The sequence below is a fragment of the Lacerta agilis genome, chromosome 13 (assembly GCF_009819535.1).
Source record: "Lacerta agilis isolate rLacAgi1 chromosome 13, rLacAgi1.pri, whole genome shotgun sequence".
NCBI lineage: Eukaryota > Metazoa > Chordata > Lepidosauria > Squamata > Lacertidae > Lacerta > Lacerta agilis.
Genome location: NC_046324.1, coordinates 35,524,983 through 35,551,283, shown reverse-complemented (window position 1 = coordinate 35,551,283; position 26,301 = coordinate 35,524,983). Strand labels below are relative to the sequence as shown.

At 41.0% G+C, this 26,301-nt stretch overlaps 1 protein-coding gene across 4 annotated transcripts in view; it reads right to left on the bottom strand.

Moving 5' to 3' along the window:
* Positions 1 to 26,301, bottom strand: part of LOC117056348 (ankyrin repeat and fibronectin type-III domain-containing protein 1-like) — a 371,686-nt gene that overhangs the window by 290,002 nt on the left and 55,383 nt on the right. For all 4 annotated transcript variants that reach the window (XM_033166584.1, XM_033166582.1, XM_033166581.1 and 1 more), the window contains exons 3-4: positions 16,791 to 16,984; positions 13,325 to 13,554 (exon numbers count right to left, since the gene is read on the bottom strand). In XM_033166584.1, the coding sequence (XP_033022475.1) occupies positions 13,325 to 13,554; positions 16,791 to 16,984 (424 nt within the window). The remainder of the gene's footprint in view (positions 1 to 13,324; positions 13,555 to 16,790; positions 16,985 to 26,301) is intronic.

Here is a 26,301-nt window from a genome sequence, read left to right as displayed (position 1 = left end):
ATTTTTATTTTATGTTCTACACAGAGCAGATGTGCACAAGGGACACAGACACATATGGAGTATGAAATCACTTGTGACAAGAAGCACATTCTGTCCCTTCCCCACCCCTCAAATGCCTGTACTGTTTAAACAATACCTTAAATCAGAGGTTTTCAATCTTTTTGGGTCCACGGCTCCCTTGACCAACTACATTCTTTGTGCAGCACCCCTGTGGGGCTCAGGAGCCCAGTTATGTCACTCCTTGCCTGCAGAACTTTTTCAAAGACCCTTCCTTGTGGAGTATTCCCTCAGCCTCCTCTCTTCTCCCCTCTCCTTGGGAGTCCTCTGGGCAACTGCAGTTGCTGCCCCTGATCTCTGAGCTGCCCCCCCCCCCGCCGCCACAAAGAGAGGTGCTTCCTCCCACTGCCTACAGGAGCCTGAGTAGCATCCCCTGGCCAGCCCCAGAGGCACCATTCGCCTGGAAAGCTTGTTGCCAGGGCTGCTGTAACAAACAGCTGTACAAGTCTCTGGGAGGCAGAGACATGAGAGGGTATCAGAGGAGGGAGGGAAGGAAAGAAGAAGAGGCCAGTATTGCCCATGGCACCCCTGGCCATCATTCAAGGCACCCCAGGGTGCCGCGGCACACTGGATGAAAACCACTGCCTTAAATGTTCTCCTTCTATAAAGACTGTCTTCCTTTGCTGTACCACTCAAGCAAGGAAGCCTTTCTGAGGCTCTTAAAAAAAACCCACAATGAACTGTGAGCAACAAAACGGCTACCACCCCCGCCCTTATATCCATTTCCTCTTTCCCCCTCACTAGTGATAGCAGTGTATCTGGGTTTAGGTTTTAATTAAAGTTATGTCACAGTAATACTGTTCAATAATGGTAAGCCATAAATCATGGTTTATTGTAATGTGCAAAAAAGTCCATTATACTATTTCAAGGAAATATTGCGGTTTGAATTTTGGTAAGGCTACAAAAGGGAGTGAGTTCCAGAACTATAGGCTATTCATTTGTTTACTATTTACATTCCAACTTTAAAGGAATCAGATCTGTCCAATGTGGCTTACAAGTAAGATCAAAACACATTAATACAATCACATTCAAAGATACCACATCAGGACCCTTATCACAGAACAAGATGTCAGGTGGCCTGGGAGAGATGGGAGAAGAACAGGGAGACAGTCTCTAATGTAGTTCTCACTTGCCTCCTTTGCTTTCCTACACATATAAATTACTGGTACTACTGGATAGCCCAGAGTAGACTGCTATCTTCTGTACTTCTAGTCTTGTTAAAATACACTTGTACTCTATGTTAATTGCTGACACCCATTCAGGGTAAGCATGATGAAAAAGGATTTTACATGGGAATTCTGATTGATTTTTGGCATGGACATTGCCCTCCTTACACATTATATTAAGTTCATATGCCCACATGAGTTCCGTGGGACTTACTCCCTAGAACAAATCATTAGGAGTGCAGCACAAAACACATTAATTAAAATTTGATTTCTAATAACTGTTAAAACAAAGGTTTCTACATTCTTTAGTTCTCCAAGTCACACCAAAAATCTGTGTGTGTGTGTGTGTGTGTGTGTGTGTTTGCTTGTTTTTCATTTGTCATCAAACAGGTCTCCAAATGACTTTAAATGAATAACATATACATGAATGAATTATAAAATAGAAAAGAAATCATATAAACTGTCATGTCTTCACTGCCAGCAGCTGTAATTCTGACAAAGGCTTTAGTGAATAAATCAGGTCAGTACATAGGCAAGACACAAGTTACAAGGTGCAGCGGGTACCTAAGAGGTATAGACAACTGGCCAAGTGCAAATAAATATATTGATCCAACAAATGACATGGGTGTAGCCGGGGAGCAGGAAAGGGCAGCTGCCCCCCAATCAATAAAAATACATAGCTGAGGTTCTGCCCCCCCCCAACGAAAGGCCTGCCCTCCCTAACAAAAATCCTGGCTACACCCATGCCCCCACACATTCCTTTTGAAGTGCAGGATAGGCACAGCTCATAGAATGGCAAGCAGCAGAGCCAGTGTGGTGTAGTGGTTAAGAGCGGTAGACTCGTAATCTGGGGAACCGGGTTCGCATCTCCGCTCCTCCACCTGCAGCTGCTGGGTGACCTTGGGCTAGTCACACTTCTCTGAAGTCTCTCAGCCCCACTCACCTCACAGAGTGTTTGTTGTGGGGGAGGAAGGGAAAGGAGAATGTTAGCCGCTTTGAGACTCCTTCGGGTAGTGATAAAGCGGGATATCAAATCCAAAACTCTTCTCCAAAAACTCTTGGGATTGGGTGAGCAAACACGCATTCCTTCAAGCAGGTTGGGTCTGTGAGGTATGTTCCTGCTAGTGCTGGCAAATGGAGGCAGTTTTGGCCCTAGCTCAGCATCTGATTTACACTTCACTAACAGAAGGCAGTGCCAGGGGTGACTCTACAGCAGGAGATATCTAACTAGGGGTGTCCAATATCAAAGGGGCAGAACATTCTTCTGCCAACCCATATGGCCACTCCCCTGGATCTAGTTCTCATTCCCTGGACTACTGGCCTCCCCTCTGGGTTCAGACACTTCTTGGAAATCCCAATTTCACCTCCCCAATCCCACTAGGACCCTCCACAGTGTCATCCAGCTCCAATTCCCTGAGCTCTTCCCATTTCTCCTCAGGATCTGACCATCACCTCCATGACATCTCCACAGAACTCATTAACATTCTATACAGTATCATATACAGCATTTAAGTTACAGATTGCACCTAACTTACAATATTAGTAATCTAAATACAATTTCAAACTGAATAAAGGGTTCTACTCTGTTGAAGGCCCTTTGTCACAATTCTTCTTGTCTCATGATAATGTGGCACAGAGATTTACAATGGCACTGCTCCTAAGCAAGTTGGGGATGCTCTGCTAGGGCCACATAAATCATTCCTAGGCACAGCCTCTGAGAAAATTGGTTGTTGTGGTGTCAGTAAGCAACTTTCAGAAATTATAGTTCATTTAAAAGACTCATGGAAAAACTTGAAACTCCACCTCTGCCTCCTTCAAATCCCTTTTGCATTAGGACCAGGAACTTTCTATATTACACCTGGGAGACTAGACAAAGATGCTGCTAAAAATAGTCCAATCTCAGTTTGATCACTGGTATCCAGCTGTTTGTTTATCCTATAAGCCAGTTAAACCTGGGTATTTCAAAGGCATTGAAGCTTTATCAGCCTAAAGGACTGTGGAGTTGACAATGACAAAAGCACACATGCTGAAAAAGGACTGCCACACAAGCTTAGAAAGATAATGCAGAATTATCCACCATGACAATACATAGAATCACTGTAACCTGTTGGGTGCTTTGCACATAGTGAGAGACCACAGCTGAATGTCTTTTGTTCCTCTTTCTGTCATTCTTGATAAATGTCTTAACAGCTCAAATATAATTGCCAATGCTACTTCCAACATTTTCAAACCGAATTGGAGGAAATTCATTTCAATCTAGTCAACTACAGACACTGTCTATACTAGTTCTCTACCCCACACCAGGGTCAAACTGAAACACTTTCAACCTGCATTTGCACACGTGAAGATGTTTTCACTGAAGGTAACTTCCAGAGGGATAGTAGTATTGATCTTTTGTAACAACAAAAAAAGTTTTGTAGTATCTTAAAGGCCAACAAGATTTATTATGGCATGAGCTTTTGTGGGCTATAGGCCACATCATCAGGTGCATGTTTAACTATTCCTGGGGGCTACTCTGGCCCTGCTGATCTGGTTTTTATCCCCCAGTTCAGTAGGTGTAAATCCTTAAGCTGCGAGACTATGTTTGATGGGACAGAAGAGATGTTGCCTTTAAATAAAATAATAATTTAAAAAGCTCAGAATCATTAGACGCTCCCAAATTATTCTGTGGTTCGATCAGTATACCTTAGCAAAAACAATATACATTTATGCAAAAAAGGTACCTAGGAAGTTAAAATAAAATCAGGGATTTTGAAATTTCTAATAAGAGCCTGTGGGTAGCTCAAATTTATCAAGAGTCTAATGTTGCTAAGCTGTATGTATATCCTTGACATCAAGAAGAGGTGGCAAGAATACACAGAAGAATTATACCAGAAAGATATGGAGGTCTCATACACCCCAGGTAATGTGGTTGCTGACCTTGAGCCAGACATCCTGGAGAGTGAAGTCAAATGGGCCTTAGAAAGCCTCGCTAACAACAAGGCCAGTGGAAGTGATGATATTCCAGCTGAACTATTTAAAATCCTAAAAGATGATGCTGTTAAGGTGCTACACTCAATATGCCAGCAAGTTTGGAAAACTCAGCAGTGGCCAGAGGATTGGAGAAGATCAGTCTACATCCCAATCCCAAAGAAGGGCAGTGCCAAAGAATGCTCCAACTACCGCACAATTGCACTCATTTCACACGCTAGCAAGGTTATGATTAAAATTCTACAAGGCAGGCTTAAGCAGTATGTGGACCGAGAACTCCCAGAAGTGCAAGCTGGATTTCGAAGGGGCAGAGGAACCAGAGACCAAATTGCAGACATGTGCTGGATTATGGAGAAAGCTAGAGAGTTCCAGAAAAACATCTACTTCTGCTTCATTGACTATGCAAAAACATTTGACTGTGTCGACCACAGCAAACTATGGCAAGTTCTTAAAGAAATGGGAGTGCCGGATCACCTCATTTGTCTCCTGAGAAATCTCTATGTGGGACAAGAAGCTACAGTTAGAACTGGATATGGAACAACTGATTGGTTCAAAATTGGGAAAGGAGTACGACAAGGCTGTATATTGTCTCCCTGCTTATTTAACTTATATGCAGAATTCATCATGCAAAAGGCTGGACTGGATGAATCCCAAACCGGAATTAAGATTGCCGGAAAAAATATCAACAACCTCAGATATGCTGATGATACTACCTTGATGGCAGAAAGTGAGGAGGAATTAAAGAACCTTTTAATGAGGGTGAAAGAGGAGAGCGCAAAATATGGTCTGAAGCTCAACATCAAAAAAACTAAGATCATGGCCACTGGTCCCATCACCTCCTGGCAAATAGAAGGGGAAGAAATGGAGGCAGTGAGAGATTTTACTTTCTTGGGTTCCATGATCACTGCAGATGGTGACAGCAGTTACGAAATTAGAAGACGCCTGCTTCTTGGGAGAAAAGCAATGACAAGCCTAGACAGCATCTTAAAAAGCAAAGACATCACCTTGCCGACAAAGATCCGTATAGTTAAAGCTATGGTCTTCCCAGTAGTAATGTACGGAAGTGAGAGCTGGACCATCAAGAAGGCTGATCGCCGAAGAATTGATGCTTTTGAATTATGGTGCTGAAGGAGACTCTTGAGAGTCCCATGGACTGCAAGAAGATCAAACCTATCCATTCTCAAAGAAATCAGCCCTGAATGCTCACTAGAAGGACAGATCCTGAAGTTGAGGCTCCAGTACTTTGGCCACCTCATGAGAAGAGAAGACTCCCTAGAAAAGACCCTGATGTTGGGAAAGATGGAGGGCACTAGGAGAAGGGGACGACAGAGGATGAGATGGTTGGACAGTGTTCTCGAAGCTACTAACATGAGTTTGGCCAAACTGCGAGAGGCAGTGAAGGATAGGCGTGCCTGGCGTGCTCTGGTCCATGGGGTCACGAAGAGTCGGACACGACTGAACGACTGAACAACAACAACAACAACAATATCCTTGCTTGTGTTAGTTTAATAAAATATTTCCATTTTATTTTAACTGTAGAAAGAATGTCATTAATATGCAGTTCACTATAGTGTTATAAGGCTATGGGGGCATACATTAGAGTTTATGACTACTATCTGCAGTCACAATTTCCCTTAAAAGTAGCTTGAAATAATTTGTTCCCATGTCTAATATCAATTGCACGCTGTGTGGGAAGCTATGGCAGTATATTTTGTCTGTCTAACCTTGTTAAACTTCTTTGTTACTATCTTACACTTTCGAACATTCCTCACAGAAGCAACAGTCAAAGCCAAATGAATCCCAGAGACTAAAGAGACAGCTATATTCACACAAAAATAAAACAGAAATGTTTGGAAAGAAATTGGGAAAAGATACCCAATGTTAGAGATATGATACCATAATAGAAAAATCAGGTATACTTCTACAAGTGTTACATTTTTTTGTAATCTGCTTTGAGGTTTTTTCCTACAAGTGCTAGTTCTCTCTCTCTCTCACGCACACACACACCCCTGCCCTTCTTGGTGGAAAATTCTAATTAGTTGCATAGGTTCATCTCAGGGACAAAGAAAAGAAAACACCAAGAAGTTTTAAATTCCTTAACAGCCTGTTTAAAGTGAAGCAGTAATCACACCACTCTTGAAGAAACCTAGGCCTGTCCCCAGAACATGTAAACAACTATAAGCCAGTTGCAACATCCCTTTTCCAGCCTAGAGAATTATGGAGATGATAATTTATTATTATTATTATTATTATTATTATTATTATTATTATTATTAGTGTAATAATAATTTATTATTTATACCCCGCCCATCTGGCTGGGTTTCCCGAGCCACTCTGGGCGGCTTTCAACCAAATATTAAAAACAATACAGCATCAAGCATTAAAAACTTCCCTAATAAGTAAATAAACTAATTATTAAATAGACTCCTGACCCAAGTGCTCAAAACAGGTGATTGCCAGACAACTCTATACACTCTTAAAGAGATTGATTAGCCTACTCTGGTATTTTTATGCTAAAAGGTACTCCAAGACTGAGACTTATTTCAAGAACTGAGAGGAAGATGAAATATCAAGGGTGCAAAAAAAGGTTGTGTTTGCTTTGTGTGCTCTAAAGTACGCTTTTTCTTCAGTAGTATTTGAATAGCACACTGTGTTCACTAGTGTACTCTGCAACCAAATGAAGATAAATATGAGAGATAGGCTGACTTTCTTTCATCAGATACATGAAGTTGATTTTACACTACAAAATCATATGCCATAATAAAATTTGCTCATCTTTAAGGTATGACAGGACTCTGGCATTTTGTGCTGTAAGTGGTAGCCAAAATAAAGAGACAGCCAAAAGATAGAGAAACTTCCACCCTTCTCCTCCTCCACACATACACACCACTATTCCCCATTCATGACTTTTTAAAACAGCCCACACCATCATGAGTGACCTCATAACTCCATACTATTTCCTGAACCAGTTGGGCCATTCCATTGTCACGGGTGGGACACTTTGACCATGTTTTTTGGTATTCACACATGTGTAACAATGTAAATATACATAAAAATTAACAACCAAAATTTAAACTATGTTCTTAATAAGATGCTGAACATTTTACTAATTTTTTATTATTTTTATGGATATTTTTGACAATTTTATCAAATGTTTAAAGTGTTGTCACGGGTGGGACAAAAAAAGGACATGGAGCTTGAGATAAGTTTGATTTATGGAAAAACTCTGTGAGTTGGGAGGTGAATCAATGATAAACTCAGCATATCTATTTAAATCAATGTTTATTGGTTACAACTATGCAATCAGGAATTAAGTTTAAGAAATTTAACGATACAAAATTAAGGAAAAAATGCTGTCACGGGTGGGACAATCATCAATTTTTTTAAAACTTGAACACTTCTGTGAAGACTACGTGGGTGGACTTTTGAAAAGAAGGTCCATAAAATAAACTTCTTTTGTCTTTAGCTTTTTAAAAAATGGTTAGACTGCACGTTTGGAATCTTCCTCACCAAAGTCCAGCGCTCATCTAGCATTCTTATCAGGCTCATTTTTCACGGAATGGCCCAGTTCTGATCTCTTTCCACATTTCCCCAGGAGGAAGTCTCGGGTAAAATGGGTTAATACGTAAAAGTGGGGCCAATTTCCTGAGGACAGTTAATTAAGCCATTGAGGTTATATGGCATGGTTTATGACCCCCCCCCCTTTTTTTTTTTAACCAAGGATGGAAAATCAATAGTAGATGCATCTGTCCAATGGGAATTTAAAGTGGGCACATTCAAAGTAGTTATGGAAAGCAATATAATTTTTTTAAATAAGATACTATAAAGGGTTTGAACAACAAGTAAGAGAACAAACAGAAACTCAAGAAATTGTGTTTTGGGGATTCACAATGTGAGCCAGGCAAAAGTACCTTGGAGGCAACTTGGCTGTAGTGGATGCTTTGGAAATTTCTAAATTGAGACAAGCATGGCTGGTAAAATTCTTATGTAGCTCACCCAGTCGCAGGGATTCGAACTGCCAACCTTCTGATCGGCAAGCCCTAGACTCTGTGGTTTAACCCACAGCGCCACCTGGGTCCCTTTAGTAACCTTTAGTTTCGTTCAAAATTTAGTTTTGTTAGCAGTTGGTTTAAAAAATTTTTTTGACTTAAACAATTAGAACATGCTTTTTGTTCTGCCTTCAGCGCTTTAATGATCTACTCTTCTTAAAGCCAGAAAACAGTTCGCACTACCTCTCTTAGTCATGAAATGTAACTGTCTCAGAGGTAATTAAGAAAGTGATGCTTTTGCAGACTCACTGTCCATCAGGGCTCTTGTGTGGCTTTTGGGCAAGATGTTAAATCCTCCTCTCATAAATCACTCACTCCCACTCGGGTTCCCAGGAGCTGACAGTTTCTCAGTCTTCAGGTGTAAAAAATGACTTTTTCAGAGCATCAGAGATTAATCCCTTGTTCCCTCTTATGTCCAGAGTGAATTAAATAGCCAAGATTTATGCCTTGGCCATCATATATTACCATGTAATTATCTCCATTGGCAGCCTGCTGACAGAAGACATTGTCTGTCATGTTCTTCCCCCGGAAGTCCAAAAGCAGCCCTACTGGATCAGGGCAAACATCCATTAAATCTGATATTAAGGAGTGGGTGGACATAGCAGTGATTCTCCAAGCAGCTCTCTTTATTCTCAGGCTGGAACAGAACTGATCTGAAGGGCTGAGCCAGCCTGCTTATATAGTGCTCAGTAACATGCAACAGTAACAACTCTCTCTAGCTAACCAATCCGTGAACAGCACTCTCAATCCTTCATTTGCATGTGGATCTGAGTGAGAATTGCAGTCACGGTGGGCAGAGTGAAACTATATACACAACACCCCTAGTGGCCTAGGGTGAGAACTTCAATACATAACATCTGGAGTCCTGTTCTCACGGTGGCAAACCAGATGCCTATGGAAGCCTGAGTAATACAGATGCGCTCTCCGCACTTGCAATACCCACCAACTAGCATTGTCCTGTGTCCAACAGTAGAGACAGAACATAGCCTTCTCCTCCATGAATTTGCTTAATACTCTTTTTAAAGCCATTTAAGTTGGTGGCCATCTTGCCTGCTGAAAAGAGTGAATCAACAGCAAGAAAGGCTCTGGCAGAGGCCTTCCCATTTTCGCACCTCGGTAGAGCATCAACATATACAAACCATAAAAAGGGTAAATGGGAGTGATCAACTAAGGTAGTCAAAAAATAGTTCTGCAAATATCTGTTACTCTTCATCTCACATAGAGAAATGGAGTTATATAACTCTTTGCCTTTGTTTTCTTCATGGGAGAGCAAACATGTTAATGTTCACAACTCCTCAGCCCTTGCTTTAAAAATGTCAACTGTTCATTTTTTTATTAGATTTTATTAAACAGCAAAATCATATGCAACAAAACACATGACAATTTCACAACACAAAAAACACACACACTTCTACATACAACCCCTACATAATTTAACAATACTAGAAGAATAGTCCTAAAAAGGGGCCAAAAGACAAAAAAAAAAGAATAAAGAGGGAATGGGAAGGGGGAAGAGGGAGGGAGGGAGAAGGGAGGGGAAGAAGAAGAAGAAGAAGAAGAAGAAGAAGAAGAAGAAGAGTCTTTATCCTGGGCTTTCTCCCACTAAAAATGTCAACTGTTCATTTTTAATTGCCCTAAACCTGCTGCATCATGAGGCACATAAATCTTGTAGCTTTACAAAATAGACACCAATTAACCATTAGGGTTCCGGGGGGGGGGGGGAGACAAGATTATCAGAAGCCTGAAGCATGCTGATAGTGTCATTAAATAGTTCAGTCACTAGGTGGCACTAGAGTTTATCTCTGGAGTCAGGATGCTCTCATTGTGAGAGAAATAAAATAAAATATATTATTATTATTATTATTATTATTATTATTATTTCTAGTTTGATGTGATTTGTCCTCTAGGCATCCCATGGCAATATGAGCATAATAATAGAATTATGAATATGGAAGGACCATCTATCTACTTACCAATCAAGATTACAGGGTGCCACTGTCAGAAGGATGGTGCACCATACATTACTATCAGTATTAACAAATATCTCTGTAATCCTGAGAGACAGTGGAAGGAGAAAAACCTTCCTTTGTTCAGAAGGAAATAAACAGGAAAGTGGGGAGAGGGAGATCAGTATCTGTACTGCTTTCTGGAAACTTAGATTTGAAATTCCTAAAGGGATCTCTCTGCCAGTTTTCCTAGTAGCACATTCAGGAGCTCTTTCTATTTGTTGTAAGCAAAGATGGTGAGGACTTGAACAAATTATAGAAACTGTAAAGAGAAATGTGCCTGTATCCCAGGTACCACTAAAGCACGCCAATGCAGTTTACCATCTGCACACCTGGGCTGCATCCTTCTGTTTGCTCCTGTAGCAATATTACAAAGCCACTATTGCTGTCACTACAGACTATGCTTTCAATTTTTATTTTTATTTTATTTTTTTGGTAAGGTGTTTTGAAAGCTGAAAAAGGCTTAAATGATCTCAGGTTTATCATTTTCAGGTGTAGCCTCATCTTTTCATTTCCTAAAACTCTGGGCTATCTACAAAGCCAGAGATATAAGATCTTAGAACCACAGGACAAGAAAGTACTATGAGACCATGTGGTTGAAGGTTTTGTTTGCAAAAGTGAAGCATTTATCCACCTTCACCACAATTTCCCATGAAGTAATCTACACTGTCTAAACCACAGCATGCCAGAGGCACAAAGAACAAGTGCACTGCAGGTGTACAAATACATCCAGATAACTCACTTAAGGAAACTAGACCACATATTTTAAGTGGGAAAAGGAAAAAAAGCCACCAGAAAATGTAAGCAAAATGAAAATGCCTTCCCAACCTCTAACGTAGGATAAAACAACAAAAGAAACTGGCAGTTGGTTTCTTACCCCAAAGCAAAACTGACTCACTCTAATCATCAGAAATCCTTTTGATGCTTTCTGCTTCTCACCACAAATGATGGTATCAAATATAGCTGCTTTCATTCAACTGTGGGTTTTTTCACTTGCAATTTGAAGAACCAGGATCTTAAATCGGAATCCATCGAATTGTCACAGCAGAGTTCTATATTTTATATCAGAATAATTCATGACTAGCATTGTCATTGCGAAAAAATGAAACCAAGATTTTTAGAGACCCACTGAAGTACCCAAAAAAGAGCAGTCAGACCCAAGCAAAATGGAAATTTAAGCAGCAGCAGGGTTATGTACCAGGCAGAAAAACAGTATCTAATATCAAATAGAATGTGGGTAAAGACACCGGCAACGCATTGTGGAAAAACAGGCATATAGTTTTGTCACTACTGCCTTTCTCCTTGCCCTCTAATGACACAGGTTTGTAACAACTGCTCCTGGTTTCCTCTCATTGTTTCTGATTATTTTCCTCTCATTGTTTCTGAGTATTTTCATGTACTTGCATACAAAATGGAAAGTCTATCTATGGCAGCATTGTCTGTCAGTGGATCCCTTCATTACACTTGATCCCTTCATTACAATCCTGAAACTGGTAATGAGGTAAGGAAATGAGCATATCACTCTTCAGATCAGATGTCTCTCAGAAAGTGGTAAATGAACCCATTAAATTTTAATAACATCCTACTTTACACACTGTGTTCCGTCTGTTATTTCTGCTCCAGTGTTATCTCCTATTAGACTCAAAATAATACATTTGAAAAAAAATGTTTACAGCTTTCTTCCAAAGTGTAACCCCCATAAATCAGTATTTTTGCTGCTATGAGCAAGCCTATTTTCGTCTTTACAATCCCTACTTGCTGGAGATAGCCCACTTAAATTTTTAGCCTGTCTTATCTTAGGGAATAAGGACTACTTTTAAAGGAGAAAGGTGAACCTTCCCTTACTCACATCTAGAGAAGTGAAGTCCTGGAAAGCAACATGGAGTGGGTTTTTTGGAATTAAAGTGGCAAACTGAAAAAACTCTTATGAAATATTTCCTCCTTTCAAGTAAGTGAAAATCCTTTAAACATTTTGTTTATGTAAGACAATCTACAATGTTAGGGAATCAAAATTCTAAAATGTGCACCACCTACAATCCTTCATTGTTTCTGAATTGCTTTCTTCTGGTGACCTTCCGTCTACAGTTTTTAGATACTAGATGCAAGTACAGGTATCCCACTTCTGCTGTCCTTTTGACATGGCACCTCTCTTGTGCTTGGCTTTTTCATCTGATCTCCTACATTTATGTGACATAAATTCTGCTACAGATTGAGAAACAAGAAGCTTATTGCCCTCCATTATTAATTACCCTTCAACACACAGACTGTGGGGCTACAATTTCAAACTCATCCCTTCCTAAAACCAGATACATTACTGGTACAAATTTGAGTTGCAAACCACAACTCAAGTCTTCCCATGCATCTCTTTCACTCTTCTTCCAGTAACTGAATTGCTCCTGCAATTTTGGCTCAAAAGCACCCATTTCTATTCTCAATTTCCCCCATATATAGCTCTGCTCAAGTCAACCTGGATATTTATATCTCATAGATATACTTGTGTTTTGAAGTCTCTTTACCACTTTTGTACTGATGTGAACTGTTATTCTACCACTGCAAGATTTCTGGTTCAAAAGTTTTCAGTTGAATTTTGGGAAGGATTAAAATTAGTGACAACAAATGGAAAAGTCTTCTTATGACAAGTCTTTCTTGTGACAAATGCAGGGTTCCAACAGCAGATTTCAAAGCTGAAAGGAAAGTTAGATGAGTGCATATATGCACAATATGTGCACATTTACCCAACTCAAGCAGGGTATATTTCGGATGCCAAAGTTATATGCTTTAACAATGTAGATGGTAGGGAGCTACATGAAGATATTGAATATCAGATCAATAAGTAAGATTCAGCCAGGTACACTCATCCTCAGAGGGCTAAGCTTAGAGTTTATAACTTTATTCTAACAAAACTCCCACCCCATGCCTCAGACAAACTCTGTACAGACCTGTTTCTGCTATACTGCACCATCAGTTTCAGCAGAGTATGCAAGCTGTTTGCAAGAATAACAGTGGTGCAAATTTTGAAAATGCATGGACTGCAAGCTTTTCAATAAATGTGGAAAATAAGCTATTTGGTACTCACAAATTGCCTTCGAAGTTTAGTTTTGACCCGCTCTGTCTTGGTTTCTGTGGGGTGGATAGAATAGCTGAGGGCACTTAAGTGGTTGTCCACTGAAAGGCTCTTCCTCATGTAGAAGGACCGAGTTCTCAAGGATCTGAAAGGCGCCTCGTCCATGGCAGTGCACAGCCTTGGCTGAAGGGCAGGATCCCTCACAGATTCAGCACAATCATCTTCCAGCTGCCATGCTTCTCCTGGGACAGGGGAGTAAGAGAGAGAAAAGGACCCATAGCCATCAAATAAGGAGCCAAAATTAACACTTTTGCTACAAGATTTCAACTTCTTGTCAAGTGACTGTGTTTCCTTCCTGGAGTGAAGATTGCCAGCATGAACAGCATGTTTTTCTCGTTCTTTATTAAGTGTGTACTGCTTAGGTGTACTGCCTAGATGAATAAATATTATTGGTGTGTGTACTCACACAGGTAATATAAACCATTGCAAGAAGAGGATGCAAGCAGTATATCACCTATCTTTTTGCTAGCATGAAAAGAGGTCAAAATGAGGATGCAGAGTTAAGTGAACATTCTATGGACACAAAAAAACAGTTTGAGAAAGAAGAACATGCATACAAAAGGCAATAACGATTTTTATGAAGAAAGACTCAAAAAAGGTCCATTAAAACTACTTAGCACAGTACATGCTGCACAAATATAAGGAGCTGGCGTTCTATCTAGTCTACAACAGTTTAACTACCAGAAGCTCTCTAGGGTCTCAGGCAGAGAAGTTTCCCACAGCTGCTACCAATGATAGCTGCTTTGCCTACAGCTGTTAAAGTACAGAAAATAAAGCAGCATAGGCCCTGATCCAACCTCTCTGGTGACTGGCACAAGGGAATCAGGCAGAGGCCCAACGGAGAGCTGCGCAAAGGTTATCACACCAGGAGAGGACAGGCACTGTGAGGGCCCTCCCCTGCCGTTAGAGGGATGCCGCTGGCAGCCAGAGAAACACATACCACCCTATCATGGTCCTTCAGAAACACGAACTACCCCATCATGGTCCTTCAGTCCTATCCTAACCACAAATAAACTAATTTGAGAGAGTCTCACAAAAACTCTACAAATAACTATTTGAAAGCAAACGATGTAGACAATATAACAACCCCCCTCCTTTGGAACACCATGAAAGCAGTCAAAAATTAACAAAATAGAACAAGCCCTCTCATGACGCTACAAACCAACAGGAGCCAAAGACTCCTTAAACCTATAAACTCAGCTCACTAGAAATCAACAAAACAATGATCAATATTCTATACTCAAAACAACGCTTTTACGAGTCGGGAGGGAAAAACTTCAGACTATTAGCAAACAGGTTTAGGGGGGGGGGGGAAATCACTCAAAATAAGAATTCACTGCATCACCAAAAAAGACAGCAAAAGAATAACCTCAGAATTTGTGGGGTTTTATTCCAACCTAACCCACCTGAGGAGGAAATCAGAAAATTCCTAACAGGGCTGAGCATGCCAACCTTAACTGATGAGGAACAGGAATTCATGGACAGTCCTATCACCCCAGAGGAAATAGATACGGTCCTCAAAAACCTGAAACCACACAAAGCCCCAGGGTCAGATGGCTTTACAGCAGAATTCTATAAGAAATTCAAAGAAACCCTGATGCCCTACATGATCCGCCTATTTAACGACATCATAAAAGGGGGCCCCATTGCTAAAACCTGGACCTCCTCTAAAATAGTCTCTGTCCCAAAACCACTCGAGGACAGCCTCAAAGTAAAATCATACTGCCTGATCTCATTAATAAACCAAGACTACAAGATATTCACATCAATCTTGGCTAACCGCCAAAAAAAAATTCTACACAAATTAATAGCCCCAGACCAGACTGGCTTCGTCCCTAGTCACAATATAACAGACCTTATTAGGAAACTACTGAATATAATCCAACACAGCAAAACAACAAAATTGTCCCACTGACAATTATGTGCCTAGACATCCTCAAAGCCTTTGATTGCTTAGAATGGAAATGCCTACTAGCAGTACTGACCAACATGAAATTTGGTCCCAACTTCTTATAAACCCTCAAACAAATCTACTCCCAAGCCTCAGCATAATGCAGGACTAACAGTATGGACTCTAATATCATGGCTATCTGAAGAGGCACAAAACAAGGATGCCCACTGTCTCCCTTCCTCTTCATCCTGGCTCTGAAACACCAAGCAATCTGAATCTGAGCAGCAACAGACATCAAGGGAGTGGAAACAAAAGGCAGAACCTATAAATTATGGCTCTTTGCAGGTGACCTGATTGTCACACCAGACCCCATAAACACAGCAGCTACCCTAAACAAAGAACCCAACACATTTGCAATGGTGTCAGGTCTACAAATAAACTTTGCAAAATTTGAGGTTATGTGTTTCAACACCCCCCCCCCAAAAAAAAATCCAAAAAGAATTCGCCAACATCACTAAGGTAAAACTCTGCCACACCAAGTTCAGTTACCATGTGGTACAAATACAGTAACCAGAAACCTCAACAAACAATACCTCCTCAATTACAACCCCTTGCAGCGACAAATCAACAAAGACTTGAAGAAATGGAACAACACCAATGTCACCTTCTCAGACAAAATAGCCATGATCAAAATGATTGCCCTTCCAAAAGTAACCTACTTATTCCAAACCCTCCCAATCTGGACTCCCCCAACCCAACTTCGCAAATGACAGAAAAAAAATTACACTCGTTTATCTTCTCACACAAAAAGCCAAGAATAAACAATAAAAACTAGGGGTAACTTAAATACCCTGGGTAACACACCACCAATTTCATGCCTTCTGAAACAATCCAGTAATAAAATCAGCACCAACCAGGCCTAAGACAGTTGGATGGCACCTTGTGCTCCTCCTTCCTGCAACTCTTGCAGCCAAGCTGGTGCCAAATGTATTGCTCTGCTTTCATCTGGACCACATCAGCAAGACCAAGAGTATGGTCTTGTTGTCTGAGCATTCCAGGACCTTCATACACACTGCTCAGGCTTATGCCCCAGAGAGGTTACTTTGGTGCTGCTAACAGCAAAAACAACGTAGGAGGCAGCAGTTACAAGCTATCAGTCTCCGCAGCCACAGCAAGCACTGTGATTTTCCAGTGGTTTGACTTCGCCCCCGGAGGTACACTGCACTGTCTGTTGAGACACATGGGGCAAGCAACAACTCTGAAAAAAGAAACTGAAAATGAAAGGGAGGTGTGTGTGTGTGTGTGTGTGTGTGTAATATATTAAAGTGGAAGGTAGTTTTATAAAGGCAGTTTTTAACTGGAAAATGTTTAGAACCATGTTTCTTAATGATTTAAGGAGTCTGCTGAAAAGGCTGCTACAAAAGAGCTGTCCTGAGGCTTTTCTCAAACCTTTGGCAGAAAATAAATTGAATTAATAATAAAAACAAGGTACAGTATACAGGATTACTTACATTTATTGAAACTTACCTGTAGAGGGCACTGTACACCCTTTTTGACAGTCAGGAACAGAGTGATTTCTGTAATGCTTCTGTTCTGGCATATCTTTCTTGTACAATTTTGAATCTAGAAGTGGAACCCGGTTTATGATTGGGGACTGAGGAATGCTGGGAAGAGTCCTTGACTTTCCTAGTACAGGTCTCTGTGGCTTTCTGTCTAATGACCTTTAAGAAGGATAAAAGAACAAGATTGCAATCAGGTGTGCCTATGATCACATTTTTTATTGATACTAGTGAAGCAGCAGGTTTTTGAAATTAGGTGAGTTCAGAACACAAGACCCACCTTGAGTTGAAAACAGTTTTTACTCCCTATTCTAAAAACCCTTTGAATTTAGCTATGTTCATATGAGCAGACCCCAACACCATCTCCAGAACTTACAGTCAAGAAATAGTAACAAGATGAAGGGGCATGGGGGGGGCTACTCCTTTACACTTTCATTACACCAAAAAGCTTTACCAAAGCTATTGGCACAAAAATGACAGGGTTTCAGGGCGTTAGTAAGGATCCTGGACCACTCAGAACTACAAAGCCAATAAATCTCATGCTAATGAAAATACAAAGATAAGCCTTCCATTTCACCCTGCCACCGCCACCAGTCACTGCTTCTGGAAGGTAAGTCAGGGAGATTCCAAAAGGGGAATACAAGCTGGCTGCAAAGATCTTTACTGAGCCTTTTTCCAAGATGATCAGGTGCATTTTATGTTTTTGTTTTTACTCCTTTCAAATCAAAATGTGGATTCCAGCTTAACTTCAGGAAGAAATTTCTGACAGCTAATTGCTGTTGGATTGCCGCCTATATGTATGAGATTTCTGCATTGCAGGGAGTTGGACTAGATGACGCTTGGAGTATCTTCCAACTCTACAATTCTATGCTTCCAAGATTCTAGGGTGGCTAAATATTATGCCGCTGTTTCTCCCATATCAGTCTCTACAGCCACAACAGACACTGTGACTCTCTAATGGTTTGACTTTACCCCCAAAGGCACACAGAGACCCAAAAAGTCAATCCTTAGTGACTGACTCACCTCCTTTCATTTGGATTGGCTCCAATCAACATAAAAGGTGAGAAGTCTTATTTTCCAAGGCCAAAAAACTCTCCTTTCATGCTGATTGGGCAGCTCTAGGCTCCAGCGGGAGGGTAAAGAGCATTTCCGTGTGCTGCTCTGGTTTCACCAGAAGCAGCTTAGTCATGCTGGCCACATGACCCGGAAAAACTGTCTGCAGGAGCGGACAAACGCCAGCTCCCTGGCCTGTAAAGCGAGATGAGTGTAGCAACCCCAGAGTCGTTTGCAACTGGACTTAATTGTCAGGGGTCCCTTTACCTTTACCTTTTTAGGATACTGGAAGCAGGAACTCTGCTGCAGAAATAACAATGGGTCTTTCACCCCCTGCAACCCTGGACCACTACACCGCTGCTTACAGATAACCATCCCTGGAGTCAGAGAAAAGAACTCACACTTTTGGGGAACTGATGTTTTCATCTGCTCAGCTGCAGGCAATGATTTATTAAGGATGAAGTAAAGAGCAAGGGATACATGAAGAAGCATGGAACCCAGTCTCAATTATTATTTCACTAAGAATTTTGGCCTATTTTGCTTTCCAATTCTGACAGTGGAATATATTCTCTGGAGATTTGCAGATCTGTGCTCTCTCTCTCTCTCTCTCCAAACTAGATGATATTTAGAAACACATGAAACATCTCCATTAAGGGGGGGAAAGTAAAGAGTAGCATCAGATGCTAAAATCAAGAAAGGCACAGCAGAGGGAGGGACTGGGCTAGATGTGATTTTTAATTCCTTGTAGAAGGCAAAAGGGTCACTAGCATCTGCAAATCCCTCCCAAAAGCATACCTACCACACAGCCTTGCTGCAGGTGGTGACATTCCACTAGCAAAGGCCCTCAAGGAGAGTACATGAAGACTGCACAAAGGTCAAAACAAAATAAAAAATAAAAGAAATCCTTCCAGTAGCACCTTAGAGACCAACTAAGTTTGTTCTTGGTATGAGCTTTCGTGTGCATGAAGTGTGCATGCACACAAAAGCTCATACCAAGAACAAACTTAGTTGGTCTCTAAGGTGCTACTGGAAGGTTGTTGTTGTTGGGTTGTTTTTTTTGAGTATGGCAGACCAACACGGCTACCTACCTGTAACTGCACAAAGGTCAGTTATAATCAACTGCACCAAGGCCTATAAATAACTGTTGTTTTGCTTTTTCAGCTGTGGAACTCATAAAATGTTTGACAAGGATTTTAAAAATTATTCCACCTAAAGTTATTAACTAGTCCTTATCAATGCCTACCTGCTGAGCAAACCATGAGGGTATGGAAGATTGTATTGCTGCTAAATTTTGCCCAGATGTATTTGCTGCTTGGGAATCAAAGCTATGACATGAAAGGGCGCTTGCCACTATTAAAAGAATGGCCACAATATACAAACATTTTGATTTGGATAATTATTTTAAGTTCCAAATACAGTATCTAAATATATATATATAAAATCGTTCAAGTTTGATGTTTGTTAACGATCGCCTTTCTCCGTAACCCCTTGATCAATTCCGTTCAAATTTGGACACAACGTTCCATGGCCAAATGGGAGTGATCATATGTACTTACATTGTAAAATGCCACACCTTTCCTAGGTAAAAATGTGATTTTTTTTGCAAAAAAAATATATAGCGCCCTCCAGTGGACGTTAAACAGCACACCACACCACACCCGTTTCTGACCCCTCCTCCTCCTCTCCCAATGTCACTGCCACCATCCAATCGACAGGCAGACCGGCCGCAAACGCTGCAGCTGCCTCCGCCGGCGGGTATAGAGTCACAACGGGCGGAATCGCCATTTTTGCAGTTTGCGGCGCTGCCTCGACCGGCTGTAGAGAGAGACCGGACAACAACGCCGCTACTCATATTTGGGACCTCGCCTCGCCCAGCTCTTTTACACTATGATCCATCACCATATCAGAGTGTCTATACGTACTTACATTCTACAGATACCACACCTTGCACAGCTACAAACGTGTTCCTATAAAAACAAACATACAGCCCTCCACTACACATCAACAACATCGAAGAAGGCCATTGACAAAATCAGGACAAAGAACCTCATAAGCTAAAATAGTAGTAATAATAAGTTGTAGAAATGAAGACAAAAACAGGAGGGGCAAACGGAGAACACGCAGACTGAACTTCAACGAGATCAGGTGTAGGTAAGCATACACTTTCTCTTTCATACTGTATCTTACTTTTCCATTTCACCAAATCAGCCACAGCAAGGCGTGGTCGGGTCAGCTAGTACAGGATGGATAAAGTGTTTGGATCGGGCAAACCACTTGTGCCCTAGATCCTTGCCCCTCTTGACTGATAAAAACTAGCAGGGATGGGATAACTGACAGGGCTGGGGAAATGATTAATGACTCCTTCTGAGAAGGGGTAGTGCCTGCCTGCTTGGAGGAGGCAGTGGTAAAACCACTCCTCGAGAAACCCTCCCTGGATTTGGAAAATCTAAGTAAGGAACAACCAGCTACTAATCTCCCCTTCTTGAGCAAGGTTATTCAGCAGGTGGTTGTGGACCAGATCTTTTTTCAATCGGAGTTTAGGCATAGAATATGCTTTGGTCACCCTATATGATGACTTCTGTTGGAAGAGAAACAGTGGAAATGTGTCCCTCATTGACCTCTCAGCAGCTTTCGATACCATTGACCATGATATCCTTCTGGAGCAGCTGTCCAAGTTGGGAATGGGTGGCACCACTTTGTCGTGGTTCCAGACCTACTTGGATGGATGTTTCCAGAGGGTGTTGCTTGAGGATTATTCTTTAGCCCCATGGTGCCTTTAATGTAAGGTTCCTCATGATGTGATTTTATCCCCTATGCTGTTTATCATCTACATAAAACCCCTGAGTGGGGTTATCTGGATGATTGATCCGTTACAGTATGTGCATTTTGGGATCATGCAGTCATGTAGAAGACTGTACTCCGTAGCATGATGCCTGGCAGACACCAGTCCTAGATTTTTCTGCGTGGTATTCAACTAAGTTTTAGTCATAATAGCCCATAGAAATTACCTAAAATTTCTGTTATCTCTGACCATTGGCCATGTTGGTTGGGACTGATGGGAGCTGAAGTCTAAGTAGTTCATGGGTCTGTTGTTCTTCAGTTGTTCAGTCGTGTCCGACTCTTCGTGACCCCATGGACCAGAGCACGCCAGGCACGCCTATCCTTCACTGCCTCTCGCAGTTTGGCCAAACTCATGTTAGTAGCTTCGAGAACACTGTCCAACCATCTCATCCTCTGTCATTCCCTTCTCCTAGTGCCCTCCATCTTTCCCAACATCAGGGTCTTTTCTAGGGAGTCTTCTCTTCTCATGAGGTGGCCAAAGTACTGGAGCCTCAACTTCAGGATCTGTCCTTCTAGTGAGCACTCAGGGCTGATTTCTTTGAGAATGGATAGGTTTGATCTTCTTGCAGTCCATGGGACTCTCAAGAGTCTCCTCCAGCACCATAATTCAAAAGCATCAATTCTTCGGCGATCAGCCTTCTTTATGGTCCAGCTCTCACTTCCGTACATTACTACTGGGAAAACCATAGCTTTAACTATACGGACCTTTGTCGGCAAGGTGATGTCTTTGCTTTTTAAGATGCTGTCTAGGTTTGTCATTGCTTTTCTCCCAAGAAGCAGGCGTCTTCTAATTTCGTGACTGCTGTCCCCATCTACAGTGATCATGGAACCCAAGAAAGTGAAATCTCTCACTGCCTCCATTTCTTCCCCTTCTATTTGCCAGGAGGTGATGGGACCAGTGGCCATGATCTTAGTTTTTTTGATGTTGAGCTTCAGACCATATTTTGCGCTCTCCTCTTTCACCCTCATTAAAAGGTTCTTTAATTCCTCCTCACTTTCTGCCATCAAGGTAGTATCATCAGCATATCTGAGGTTGTTGATATTTTTCCCGGCAATCTTAATTCCGGTTTGGGATTCATCCAGTCCAGCCTTTCGCATGATGAATTCTGCATATAAGTTAAATAAGCAGGGAGACAATATACAGCCTTGTCGTACTCCTTTCCCAATTTTGAACCAATCAGTTGTTCCATATCCAGTTCTAACTGTAGCTTCTTGTCCCACATAGAGATTTCTCAGGAGACGGATGAGGTGATCAGGCACTCCCATTTCTTTAAGGTCATGTGTCAGCCACCCATAAATGCAAAGTGCACTAATTGTACTTCATTGAATTTTCACTCTTGATTAAATCTTTCCATTCAACTACTCTGGAGCAACTTTTCAGATTTATTTAGTTGTCTTATTAAATGCAAACCTGACAAACATTCTAAACTCATCTCTATAGTTTTGGGGTGTGGAAAAGAGAAACGCATATCAAGGGTTACTTCTTCCTCAAGAACTCCTTCCTCCTTTTCTATTGTACATTATAAGTCGATGGACAGTAGTTTTATTGAATTAAACTGACTGGCATTTGCTTGTCTACAACATCCTTTCAGCAATGGTCTAAGACCCAAACAAATCAGAAAGTTTGATTCTTAATAATATTTAAATTGAGACCACTGAAATTCTTTCATCTCTAACACTCATTCAAAAGAGATGTCTGAAACCAGCTTGAAATGAACTGTACAGTCTTTTCCCATATAGCTGGAGCTGCATTTTCACCTATTGGACACCGTCACCTCTCGATTCTTGAGCTGAGTATCAGCAGCATTAAGCAATGCAGCCAGGTACTAATAAAGCCTTTTCTTAAAGATCCATCTATTAATTTAAACTGTGCAACATTTGCTTATTTCCCTCCCCCACATACAATATACAGGTACTGTTAAGATCATGAGATAACTGTAATTACCCAAAAGATAGCTATCTCACAAAGTTGTTGTCATGGCCAGAACTCTCTTCACACAAATGCAATTATGTATACATCAATGGAAGAAAGCTTAGCAGCTGATAATTCTATCTCAATATATATTAACACAAAAGGATAATCAATTCATAACTGGTATTCAATATCTCTTTTGCTAGCAAAAAAAAAAAAAACGCCCCCAAAACACATTGGTTTCTTTTGGAATTTTCCTAGCAAAAGAAGTTAGCAACTCTGACATGACCCAGCCAGAAGCTACATGGCAACATGGAGAAATTAATGGCCACAGCACTTCTGTGCACAGAAATCATATCCTCCAGCACAATCACATTTCCCTTCCCCTGCCCCCCGCTTCGTCATGTCTCATGCCAGCTGCCTGTTTCTAGGAGATAACCTAGCAATGCTCTGTGATGGCAGCGATGCTGGGATGAAGCGGCAATGCATCAGGGTGCACAGTTTTACCTCTCAGTCTCCTGTATTGATCACATCTAATCTCACTTGTAATAAGAGCTTGACTAGAAGGGGGAGTAAGAAGAGGGCAAAACATGGGATTGAGAGGGCTTTCAAAAAAGATGGGGCATGAGGACAAAAACCAAGCACCATATGAAGAAGATGAAGTCATGCAAAGCACAGAAGTCCCATCCTCTGACAACAGGACATCCAGTCCAATCCACCATTTAGTCTACAACCTAAGTGGATGCTGCCCCCAATATATTCAAACATGTCCAACAATACAAACACAAATGATATCCCTTTTGGGTGATACTTTAGAATAATAATGTTTGTTTGTTTGCCATCCACTCTGAGCGGCTCCCAACAAAAAAAAATAGTAAAAACACATTACAATATCAAACACTACAATATCAAATATCAATACAATATCAATATCAATATCAATATCAATATCAAACACTAAAAACTTCCCTGAACAGGACTGCCCTTCATAGGTCTTTTAAAAATCACAGTTATTATCTTTTTGACATCTGCTGGGAGGACTTTCCACAAAGCAGGTGCGACTACTGAAAAGTCCCTCTGCCTGGTTCCCTGTAGCCTCACCTCTTGCAATGAGGGAACTACCAGAAGGCCCTCAGAGCTGTATCTCAGTGTCCAGGCTAGATGATGTGGGAGAAGACGCTCCTTCAGGTATACAGGGTTGAAGCTGTTTGGGGCTTTAAAGGTCAGCACCAACACTGAATTGTGCTCGGTATCTTAGGGCTTTGGAAATTATTTACAGATGTTAAAAAATAGTCTTGCTTACTGAGCATGTGTAAAGGTATATGTATATGTAAAAGACAAATTAAGAGGCATTTGCACATATGCTTCTGACAGACCAAAGTTCAAGTCTACTGCAGGGATACCTGAACAAATTATCTTGGACATCAGTCATTAAAGTTCTATTATGTTTAGCAATTTTTACAACTAGTTCATGTGCACTACAGACCTTACTCAGAGTTACGATGGTCCATTGTACAAGGCATGGAAGCAAATACTTCCCTCTCTGTTGACTATAAATATAAAGCAAACAAAACAGAAAAACAAAACAAAAAACAAAAACCACTACCAAATTCCTAAAAGTAAGCACAAAGCAGAAAACCCAGCAGTTGTTGTTGTTTTTTAATGCTTTAACCTGATGCTTAAAAATGAGAAAAGTTGTAGCCACATAAGTACCTCTGGGGATGTTATTTTACAACTGAGACATCAATACAGAAACAGTCCTAACCCCCCCCCCCCACATACACACACTTGGGGTACTCAGAAAATGTTCTCTGAATATCAGAAACAGGCGGTAATATTAAAACAATCCTTCATATACCATGGTTTGAAACTGCTTTTTAACTTTATAGGTAAAACCCAGCATTTTAAACTGATATTGGAAACAAACTGGAAGCTAAACTGTTTTAAGGATTACCTATTCCTGAGTTCCAGGTACTGGCATGTATCTTAATATCTTTATACTTACAGCATACATAAGTCAATATTCTTGCAGGCTTCAAGCAAAAAGAAAGCAACAGGATCTCAAAGTACAACAGAGCTAAACTAATTGTTTAATTTAATGCACTGACAGGTGTAACTGGCATTACTGTTTATCTGGCATTGGCATGCCTGGTGCCATATAATGCACAACAGGGCTCTGCTCTGTGGAGTCTGAAAAGTTTTACTCTACAAGGTAACAAGACTGGAATATTTATTTATTACCCTGTCCATCCATAAACTATAACAAGAACTGGATGTCCATGCTTCAAAGACAGTTTTGAACAATTCAGTCAAAGTAACATTGAATGAAATGTGTGTTGGTAATAAAGCAAAACTGTGACAAAGTTGCCTACTGCATTTATAAAGTGGCTGCTGTTTGTATGTATTCACACCTATATAAATATACATTAAAAAAAACACATTCTGGACTTCTATATCCAGGTTTGCTTTATTATTCTGATTAGTTTTCCTAAAACTGGGGAAGTGGGGGCTGCTAGTAAAAATATAAAACTTGCATGTGCTTGCATTCTGCAAGCTGGGTTTGCCAGAAAGGGGATTACAATTCCTTATATCATATTTGAGTCAGTGTGGCACAGTGGTTAGAGTGTCAGACTAGGACCTGGGAAACAAGGGTTCAGAACCCTACTCAGCCATGAAGTGCATTGGCTGACCCTGGGCCACTCACTGCCTCTCAGTCTAACCTACAGTACCTCCCAGAGTTGTTCTAGGGGATAGGGGTTGCGGCGCTCATCTTGCTTTCAGGCCAAAGGAGCTGGTGTTTGTCCACAGACAGCTTTCCGGGTCATGTGGCCAGCATGACTAAACCGCTTCTGACGCAATGGAACAATGTGACAGAAACCAGAGCACACGGAAACACCGTTTACCTTCCTGCCACAGCAGTACCTATTTTATCTACTTGCACTGGCATGCTTTCAAACTGCTAGGTTGGCAGGAGCTGGGACAGAGCAACGGGAGCTCACCCCATCACGGGGATTCGAATCGCTGACCTTCCAATTGGCAAGCCCAAGAGGCTCAGTGGTTTAGACCACAGCGCCACCCACGTCCCACTCTAGGGGATAAAGAAAGAGGAAAAGAATCATATACACAACCTTGAGCTCTTTGGAGAAAAAGTGTGATATAAATAAATCCAACAAATAAATAAATCATGGAAGCAATTTTTAAACAGGCCTCTGAGAAGTGTTTTCCCCACCAGAAGTTAACCCATATGCTTCCCCCTACTCTCAGTATAGCATAGACAGATAGTAGCAGGCTCAGGAGAAGCTGTGCTGTCTACAAAAACCAAATAGCAATGGTCTGGGATCACAGCTGGTATCTTCTTCCTTATCAGTGCCAACTGACAAAGGAAAAATGCTTGTGTGGACACACCATAAAATTATGTTGACAGGCTCAGTATTCATATCACATTATAGAGGAGGGTTTCAGACAAACACTTTCAATTCATCATATCTAGATTTTATGTATTTCCCAATGAGCAAAGAGACATGTAGAATTCTTAAGTAAGCTGTTTTTAAGTGAGAAGTAACAATTATTAATTATTGCCTTGGCAATCGTATTATGGAAACCTTCGTTTACATATGTGGAACACACATGAAAACTATCATCTCATTAAATAGCAAAAAAGGGAACTAAAATC